The sequence below is a fragment of the Corvus moneduloides genome, unplaced genomic scaffold (assembly GCF_009650955.1).
Source record: "Corvus moneduloides isolate bCorMon1 unplaced genomic scaffold, bCorMon1.pri scaffold_94_arrow_ctg1, whole genome shotgun sequence".
Classification (NCBI taxonomy): Eukaryota; Metazoa; Chordata; class Aves; order Passeriformes; family Corvidae; genus Corvus; species Corvus moneduloides.
The window spans coordinates 203,963-213,547 of NW_022436938.1; the positions used below are offsets into that span (position 1 = coordinate 203,963).

Genomic DNA, 9,585 nt, shown 5'->3' on the forward strand with positions numbered 1-9,585 from the left:
GGGGGGGGTCTCTGACGTTTGGGGTCTCTCTGTGCCCCTTTGGGGTCTCTCTGTGCCATTTTTGGGCTCTCTCTGTGCCCTTTTTGGGGTCTCTGTGCCCTTTGGGGTTTCTCGGGGACATTTTGGGCTCTGTCTCTGACATTTTTGGGCTCTCTCTGTGCCCTTTGGGCTCTCTCGGTGCCATTTTTGGGCTCTCTCTGTGCCCCTTTGGGGTCTCTCTGTGCCCCTTTGGGGTCTCTCGGTGCCATTTTTGGGGTCTCTGTGCCCATTGGGGTCTCTGGGGGACATTTCAGGCTCTGTCTCTGCCATTTTTGGGGTCTCTCTGTGTCCTTTGGGCTCTCTCTGTGCCCTTTTGGGATCTCTCGGTGCCCTTTTTGGGCTCTCTCTGTGCCATTTTTGGGGTCTCTGTGCCCTTTGGGGTTTCTCGGGGACATTTTGGGCTCTGTCTCTGACATTTTTGGGGTCTCTCTGTGCCCTCTGGGGTCTCTCTGTGCCATTTTTGGGGTCTCTCTGTGCCCTTTGGGGTCTCTCGGTGCCATTTTTGGGGTCTCTCTCTGCCCTTTGGGGTTTCTCAGGGACATTTCAGCCTCCGTCTCTGACATTTTTGGGCTCTCTCTGTGCCCTTTTGGGATCTCTCTGTGCCCCTTTGGGGTCTCTCGGTGCCATTTTTGGGGTCTCTGTGCCCATTGGGGTCTCTGGGGGACATTTCAGGCTCTGTCTCTGCCATTTTTGGGGTCTCTCTGTGTCCTTTGGGCTCTCTCTGTGCCCTTTTGGGATCTCTCGGTGCCCTTTTTGGGGTCTCTCTGTGCCATTTTTGGGGTCTCTGCCCTTTGGGGTTTCTCGGGGACATTTTGGGCTCTGTCTCTGACATTTTTGGGGTCTCTCTGTGCCCTCTGGGGTCTCTCGGTGCCATTTTTGGGGTCTCTGTGCCCATTGGGGTCTCTGGGGGACATTTCAGGCTCTGTCTCTGCCATTTTTGGGGTCTCTCTGTGTCCTTTGGGCTCTCTCTGTGCCCTTTTGGGATCTCTCGGTGCCCTTTTTGGGCTCTCTCTGTGCCATTTTTGGGGTCTCTGTGCCCTTTGGGGTTTCTCGGGGACATTTTGGGCTCTGTCTCTGACATTTTTGGGCTCTCTCTGTGCCCTTTTGGGCTCTCTCTGTGCCCCTTTGGGGTCTCTCGGTGCCATTTTTGGGGTCTCTGTGCCCATTGGGGTCTCTGGGGGACATTTCAGGCTCTGTCTCTGCCATTTTTGGGGTCTCTCTGTGTCCTTTGGGCTCTCTCTGTGCCCTTTTGGGATCTCTCGGTGCCCTTTTTGGGGTCTCTCTGTGCCCTTTTTGGGGTCTCTGCCCTTTGGGGTTTCTCGGGGACATTTTGGGCTCTGTCTCTGACATTTTTGGGCTCTCTCTGTGCCCCTTTGGGGTCTCTCTGTGCCCTTTTTGGGGTCTCTGTGCCCTTTGGGGTTTCTCGGGGACATTTTGGGCTCTGTCTCTGACATTTTTGGGCTCTCTCTGTGCCCTTTTGGGCTCTCTCTGTGCCCCTTTGGGGTCTCTCGGTGCCATTTTTGGGGTCTCTGTGCCCATTGGGGCCTCTGGGGGACATTTCAGGCTCTGTCTCTGCCATTTTTGGGGTCTCTCTGTGTCCTTTGGGCTCTCTCTGTGCCCTTTTGGGATCTCTCGGTGCCCTTTTTGGGGTCTCTCTGTGCCATTTTTGGGGTCTCTGCCCTTTGGGGTTTCTCGGGGACATTTTGGGCTCTGTCTCTGACATTTTTGGGGTCTCTCTGTGCCCTCTGGGGTCTCTCTGTGCCATTTTTGGGGTCTCTCTGTGCCCTTTGGGGTCTCTCGGTGCCATTTTTGGGGTCTCTCTCTGCCCTTTGGGGTTTCTCAGGGACATTTCAGCCTCCGTCTCTGACATTTTTGGGCTCTCTCTGTGCCCTTTTGGGCTCTCTCCGTGCCGTTTTTGGGGTTGCTCAGTTCGAGCTGTCGGCGTTTCCCCCGAACGCCCCCGCGGCCATGCGGGAGCCGCCGCCGCGCTCCAAGGCCGCGCTGTCCGAGCGGGAATTCCTGGCGGCGCTGCCGGCCATGAACACCACGGCCACGGTGCTGGCCGTGCTCTGGGTGCTCCGCAACGAGCCCATGGACCTGGTGAGACCCCAAACCCACCCCAAACCCACCCCAAAAACCACCCTGGGACCCCAAAACCACCCCAAAACCAACCCCAAACCCCACAGGATCCACAAACTCCATCCAAACCCACCCCAAAACCACCTCAAAAACCACCCCGGGACCCCAAACCCACCCCAAAACCATCCTGGGACCCCAAACCCACCCCAAAACTGCCCGGCCGTGCTCTGGGTGCTCCGCAAGGAGCTCATGGACCTGGTGAGACCCCAAACCCACCCCAAAACCCATCCCGGGACCCCAAACCCACCCCAAAACCACCCCAAGACCCCAAACCCTCTCCAAAACCACCCCAAAACCACCCCAAAACCAACCCCAAACCCCACAGGATCCACAAACTCCATCCAAGCCCAAAGCCACCCCAAAAACCACCCTGGGACCCCAAAGCCACCCCAAAAGCCACCCTAAAACCACCCCAGGACCCCCAAACCCACCCCAAAATAACCCCAAACCCCCAGGATCCACAAACTCCATCCAAACCCACCCCAAAACCACCCCAGGACCCCCAAACCCACCCCAAACCCCCTCGGGACCCCAAACCACCCTAGAATAACCCCAAAATAACCCCAAACCCCTCAGGATCCACAAACTCCACCCAAACCCCAAGCCACCCTAAAACCACCCCAAAAACCACCCTGGGACCCCAAATCCACCCCAAAAACCACCCCAGGATCCATCCAAACCCAAACCCACCCCAAACCCCCCCGGCCGTGCTCTGGGTGCTCCGCAAGGAGCCCATGGACCTGGTGAGACCCCAAAACCACCCCAAAACCACCCCAAAACCACCCCAAAAACAACCCTGGGACCCCAAATCCACCCCAAAAACCACCCCAGGACCCCCAAAATAACCCCAAAATAACCCCAAACCCCCCAGCATCCACAAACTCCATCCAAACCCACCCCAAAAACCATCCCGGGACCCCAAACCCACCCCAAACCCCCTCAGGACCCCAAACCCACCCCAGAACCCCCACCCAGTGCCCCCAGTGCCCCCAGTAAATGCCGGCGCTGTCCCCGCAGCGGCCCCTGGGCCACTACCCCGACCGCCACTTCACCGAGGGGCCCCCCCGGCGCCTGATCCGGCGCTTCCGGCGCCGCCTGCGCCGAATCTCCCGTGAGATCCGCGCCCGGAACCAGGGCCTGGCCCGGCCCTACCCCTACCTGGACCCCGAGAACATCGAGAACAGTGTGGCCATCTGAGGGGGCAAAAAACATCCCGGAATAGCCCAAAAACACCCCAAAATACCAAAAAATACCCCGAAGATAGCCCAAAACCAGCCCAAAATAGCCCAAAAACACCCCAAAATAGCCCAAAAACACCCCAAGAACATCGAGAACAGCGTGGCCATCTGAGGGGGTCAAAAACACCCCGAAATAGCCCAAAACCACCCCAAAATAGCCCAAAAACACCCCAAAAACATCGAGACCAGCGTGGCCATCTGAGGGGGTCAAAAACATCCCGAAATAGCCCAAAACCACCCCAAAATAGCCCAAAAAGACCCCGAAACCACCCCAAAATACCCCAAAAACACCCCAAAAGCATCGAGACCAGCGTGGCCATCTGAGGGGGTCAAAAACATCCCGAAATAGCCCAAAAACACCCCAAAATAACCCCAAAATAGCCCAAAAACCACCCCAAAATAGCCCAAAAACACCCCAAAATAACCCCAAAATAGCCCAAAAACCACCCCAAAATAGCCCAAAAACACCCCAAAAACATCGAGAGCAGCGTGGCCATCTGAGGGGGTCAAAAACATCCCGAAATAGCCCAAAACCACCCCAAAATAGCCCCAAAATACCCCAAAATAGCCCAAAACCACCCCAAGAACATCGAGAACAGCGTGGCCATCTGAGGGGGTCAAAAACATCCTGAAATAGCCCAAAAACACCCCAAAATAGCACCAAAATAGCCCAAAATAGACCAAAAATACCCCAAAAACACCCCAAAAACATCGAGAGCAGCGTGGCCGTCTGAGGGGGTCAAAAACATCCCGAAATAGCCCAAAACCACCCCAAAATAGCCCCAAAATACCCCAAAATAGCCCAAAAAGACCCCAAAACCACCCCAAAATAGCCCAAAACCACCCCAAAAACATCGAAAACAGCGTGGCCACCTGAGGGGGTCAAAAACCCCCGAAATACCCAAAAACCACCCAAAAATACCCCAAAAATACCCCAAAATAGCCCAAAATACCCCAAAACCCCCAAAATACCCAAAAAAATACCCCAAACCCACCCCAAAATAGACCTAAACCACCCCGAAATACCCAGAAATACCCAAAAAACCCCAAACCACCCCAAATACCCCCAAAATACCCCAAAATACCCTCACTGGGAGCTGGTACTGGTCTGTACTGGGAGCCGTTACTGGTCTATACTGGGAACCATGACTGGTGTGTACTGGGAGCTGTTACTGGTATTTATTAAGAGCCGTTACTGGTCTGTACTGGGAGGTGTTACCAGTATTTATTAAGAGCCGTTACTGGTGTGTACTGGGAGCTGTTACTGGTATTTATTAAGAGCCGTTACTGGTCTGTACTGGGAGCTGTTACTGGTATTTATTAAGAGCCGTTACTGGTCTCCATTAAGAGCTGTTACTGGTTTGTACTGGGAGCTGTTACTGGTCTGTACTGGGTGCAGTTACTGGTCTGTACTGGGAACCGTTACTGGTCTGTACTGGGAGCCGTTACTGGTCTCCATTAAGAGCCATTACTGGTTTGTACTGGGAGCTGTTACTGGTCTCCATTAAGAGCCATTACTGGTCTGTACTGGGAGCCGTTACTCGTCTCCATTAAGAGCCATTACTGGTGTGTACTGGGAGCTGTTACTGGTAAGAGCCGTTACTGGTCTGTACTGGGAGCTGTTACTGGTATTTATTAAGAGCCGTTACTGGTCTGTACTGGGAGCTGTTACTGGTATTTATTAAGAGCCGTTACTGGTCTGTACTGGGAGCTGTTACTGGTATTTATTAAGAGCCGTTACTGGTCTGTACTGGGAGCTGCTACTGGTCTGTACTGGGTGCAGTTACTGGTCTGTACTGGGAGCCATTACCAGTCTCCATTAAGAGCTGTTACTGGTTTGTACTGGGAGCTGTTACTGGTCTCCATTAAGAGCCATTACTGGTGTGTACTGGGAGCTGTTACTGGTCTGTACTGGGAGCTGTTACTGGTATTTATTAAGAGCCGTTACTGGTCTGTACTGGGAGGTGTTACCAGTATTTATTAAGAGCCGTTACTGGTCTGTACTGGGAGGTGTTACCAGTATTTATTAAGAGCCGTTACTGGTCTGTACTGGGAGCTGTTACTGGTCTGTACTGGGAGCTGTTACTGGTATTTATTAAGAGCCGTTACTGGTCTGTACTGGGAGGTGTTACCAGTATTTATTAAGAGCCATTACTGGTCTGTACTGGGAGCTGTTACTGGTATTTATTAAGAGCCGTTACTGGTCTGTACTGGGAGGTGTTACCAGTATTTATTAAGAGCCGTTACTGGTCTGTACTGGGAGCTGCTACTGGTCTGTACTGGGTGCAGTTACTGGTCTGTACTGGGAGCCATTACCGGTCTCCATTAAGAGCCATTACTGGTCTGTACTGGGAGCTGTTACTGGTCTCCATTAAGAGCCATTACTGGTTTGTACTGGGAGCTGTTACTGGTCTGTACTGGGAGCTGTTACTGGTATTTATTAAGAGCCGTTACTGGTGTGTACTGGGAGCTGTTACTGGTCTGCACTGGGAGCTGTTACTGGTATTTATTAAGAGCCGTTACTGGTGTGTACTGGGAGCTGTTACTGGTCTGCACTGGGAGCTGCTACTGGTCTGTACTGGGAGCCGTTACTGGTCTCCATTAAGAGCCATTACTGGTCTATACTGGGAGCCATGACTGGTGTATACTGGGAGCTGCTACTGGTGTGTACTGGGGGCGCTTACTGGTCTATACTGGGAGCCATTACTGGTCTGTACTGGGAACCATTATTGGTGCATACTGGAAGCTGTTACTGGTCTGTACTGGGAGCTGTTACTGGTCTATACTGGAGCATTACTGGTGTATACTGGAAGCTGTTACTGGTCTGTACTGGGAGCTGTTACTGGTATCAATAAAGGTGTCAATGGAGCAGTGTCTGTGTGTGGGGGAAGGGTACTGGTCATACTGGTCATACTGGTCATACTGGGCAGGGGTGGAACACACCCAGTGAAGTAACTGGGATGTAACTGGGATGGGGGCTGGGCCCACTGGGGATACTGGGATGTAACTGGGATGGGGGCTGGGCCCACTGGGGATACTGGGATGTAACTGGGATGGGGACTGGCCCGACTGGGGATACTGGGATGTAACTGGGATGGGGACTGGCCCGACTGGGGATACTGGGAGGGAACTGGGATGGGGGCTGGGCCCCCTGGGGATACTGGGAGGGAACTGGGATGGGGGCTGGGCCCCCTGGGGATACTGGGATGTAACTGGGATGGGGGCTGGGCCCCCTGGGGATACTGGGAGGGAACTGGGATGGGGGCTGGGCCCGACTGGGGATACTGGGATGTAACTGGGATGGGGGCTGGGCCCACTGGGGATACTGGGAGGGAACTGGGATGGGGGCTGGGCCCGACTGGGGATACTGGGATGTAACTGGGATGGGGACTGGCCCGACTGGGGATACTGGGATGTAACTGGGATGGGGGCTGGGCCCCCTGGGGATACTGGGAGGGAACTGGGATGGGGGCTGGGCCCCCTGGGGATACTGGGATGTAACTGGGATGGGGGCTGGGCCCACTGGGGATACTGGGAGGGAACTGGGATGGGGGCTGGGCCCCCTGGGGATACTGGGATGTAACTGGGATGGGGGCTGGGCCCCCTGGGGATACTGGGAGGGAACTGGGATGGGGGCTGGGCCCGACTGGGGATACTGGGATGTAACTGGGATGGGGACCAAGGCCGGTGCTCCAGACTGGGGGCTTTACTGGTTCAGACTGGGCTGTAACTGGTCATACTGGTGCCAGGGGGGAACAGGGTGCTGGGCTGAGATGTACTGGTGTAAACTGGGAGGGAACTGGGATGGAGCCCAGCCCCAGTGGGTGAACTGGAATGGAACTGGGATGAACTGGGATCCAACTGGGGTAGAGGCCAGCTCCAGTGGCGCAACTGGGATGGAACTGGGGTGAACTGGGATGGAACTGTGGCGGGGCCCAGACACGGTGGCGCAACTGGGATGGTACTGGGGTGAACTGGGATCCAACTGGGGTAGAGGCCAGCTCCAGTGGCGCAACTGGGATGGAACTGGGGTGAACTGGGGTACAGTCTAACCGCAAGAGGCGAACTGGAATGGAACTGGGATGCAACTGGGGCAGGGCCCAACCCCAGTGGCGCAACTGGGATGGTACTGGGGTGAACTGGGATGCAACTGGGGTGGGGCCCAGACACGGTGGCACCACTGGGATGGAACTGGGATTAACTGGGATGTAACTGGAGTAGTGCCCAGCCCCAGTGGCGCAACTGGGATGGAACTGGGCTTAACTGGGATGGAACTGGGGTAGGGTCTAGCCCCAGTGCGTGAACTGGAATGGAACTGGAGTGAACTGGGATGCAACTGGGGTGGGGCCCAACTCCAGTGTTGCAACTGGGATAAACTGGGATAAACTGGGAAAAACTGGGGCAGGGCCCAGCTCCAGTGGCGCAACTGGGATAAACTGGGGTGAACTGGGATGCAACTGGGGTGGGACCCAGTCGCAGTTGGCGCAACTGGGATAAACTGGGATGAACTGGGATGGAACTGTGGCGGGGCCCAGACACAGTGATACAACTGGGACAAACTGGGATGAACTGGGATGGAACTGGGGTAGCGCCCAGCCCTCAGTGGGTGAACTGGAATGGAACTGGAGTGAACTGGGATGGAACTGGGATGGAGCTGGGATGGAACTGGGATGAACTGGGATGGAACTGGGGCAGAGCTCAGCCCCAGTGTCGCAACTGGGATGAACTGGGACACAACTGGGGTGTAACTGGTCCGGGGGTGGCTGACGCCAGCAGGGTGGAACTGGTCTGACTGGGCCCAGTGGTGGAACTGGGATGGAACTGGGAGAGCCCCGACATTCCTGGGGGCCCAGGAGTGCCCTGACCGGCCGAGGGACTGGGAGGGACTGGGAGGGAACTGGGAGGGACTGGGAGGAGACTGGGAGGAACTGGGAGGGACTGGGACAGGAGCGGAGCCCATCCAGGAGCTGCAGGGCCCCAGGAGCGCCCCGAGGACCCCGAGGGACCCCAAGGACCCCCCAAGGACCCCCCAGGGACCCCAAAAGCCCCCAGGGACCCCTCAGGGACCCCCAAGGACCCCCCAGGGACCCCCCAGGGACCCCCCAGGGACCCCCAGGGACCCCAAAAGCCCCCAGGGACCCCCAAGGGACCCCCCAGGGACCCCCAAGGACCCCTTAGGGACCCCCAAGGGACCCCAAAACCTCCCAGGGACCCCCAAGGACCCCTCAGGGACCCCCAAGGGACCCCCCAGGGACCCCAAAAGCCCCCAGGGACCCCCAGGGACCCCCAAGGGACCCCAAAACCCCCCAAGGACCCCTGAGGGACCCCAGGGCCACCCAAGGGACCCCAGAGCCCCCTAAAGGACCCCCAGAGCCACCCCAAGGACCCCCCAAGGGACCCCAAACTTCCCAAGGACCCCCCAGGGCCATCCAAGGATCCCCCGAGGGACCCCCGAGGTGACCCCTGAGGGACCCCAGGGCCACCCAAGGGACCCCCGAGTGAGCCCGGGGTGACCCCCAAGGGACCCCAGAACCCCCTAAGGGACCCCCAGAGCCCCCCAGGGCCACCCCAAGGACCCCCCAAGGGACCCCAAACTTCCCAAGGGACCCCCAAGGGACCCCTGAGGGACCCCAGGGCCACCCAAGGACCCCAGAGACCCCCAAGGACCCCTCAGGGACCCCAAAACCTCCCAGGGACCCCCAAGGGACCCCTGAGAGACCCCAGGGCCACCCAAGGACCCCCCAGGAACCCCCAAAAGACCCCAAAACCCCCCCGGGGACCCCCAAGGGACCCCTGAGAGACCCCAAAACCCCCCCAGCGACCCCTCAGGGACCCCGAACTTCCCAAGGGACCCCCAAGGGACCCCTGAGAGACCCCAGGGCCACCCAAGGGACCCCAGAGCCCCCCAAGGACCCCTCAGGGACCCCAAAACCTCCCAGGGACCCCTGAGGGACCCCAGGGCCACCCAAGGAACCCCCAGGAACCCCCAAGGGACCCCAAAAACCCCCCAGGAACCCCCAAGGGACCCCCGAGGGACCCCAGAGCCCCTCAGGGACCCCCAAGGGACCCCCAAAGGACCCCCAAACCCCCCCAGGGACCCCCAAGGGACCCCCGAGGGACCCCAGAGCCCCTCAGGGACCCCCAAGGGACCCCCAAAGGACCCCCAAAC

The 9,585-nt window shown here is 57.5% G+C and overlaps 1 protein-coding gene and 4 long non-coding RNA genes across 7 annotated transcripts in view; 2 read left to right on the top strand and 3 right to left on the bottom strand.

The window, feature by feature from the left end:
• LOC116439061 (arachidonate 15-lipoxygenase B-like) overlaps window positions 1-3,581 on the top strand; it is a 37,045-nt gene extending 33,464 nt beyond the window's left edge. Inside the window, exons 14-15 of the mRNA XM_032098135.1 lie at window positions 1,969-2,139; window positions 3,196-3,581. Of these exons, the coding sequence (XP_031954026.1) occupies window positions 1,969-2,139; window positions 3,196-3,375 (351 nt within the window). The 3' untranslated portion in view covers window positions 3,376-3,581. The remainder of the gene's footprint in view (window positions 1-1,968; window positions 2,140-3,195) is intronic.
• On the bottom strand, window positions 16-692 carry LOC116439072. Its single transcript, XR_004238037.1, has 3 exons — window positions 601-692; window positions 454-517; window positions 16-79 (listed from the first exon to the last, which is right to left on the bottom strand). It is a non-coding gene; the product is annotated as an uncharacterized LOC116439072 (long non-coding RNA).
• On the bottom strand, window positions 754-1,213 carry LOC116439073. Its single transcript, XR_004238038.1, has 2 exons — window positions 1,119-1,213; window positions 754-891 (listed from the first exon to the last, which is right to left on the bottom strand). It is a non-coding gene; the product is annotated as an uncharacterized LOC116439073 (long non-coding RNA).
• LOC116439074 lies at window positions 1,229-1,954 on the bottom strand. 3 transcript variants are annotated; one of them, XR_004238041.1, is made up of 3 exons: window positions 1,908-1,954; window positions 1,388-1,513; window positions 1,229-1,328 (listed from the first exon to the last, which is right to left on the bottom strand). It is a non-coding gene; the product is annotated as an uncharacterized LOC116439074 (long non-coding RNA). The 3 variants fall into 3 exon arrangements; XR_004238039.1 differs by having other exon boundaries at window positions 1,761-1,926; XR_004238040.1 differs by lacking the exon at window positions 1,908-1,954 and having other exon boundaries at window positions 1,388-1,430; window positions 1,492-1,580.
• A 1,975-nt stretch (window positions 3,582-5,556) lies between the features above and the next one.
• Window positions 5,557-5,874, top strand: LOC116439066. The gene is made up of 2 exons (XR_004238026.1): window positions 5,557-5,623; window positions 5,706-5,874. It is a non-coding gene; the product is annotated as an uncharacterized LOC116439066 (long non-coding RNA).
• The last annotated feature ends 3,711 nt before the right edge of the window (window positions 5,875-9,585 follow it).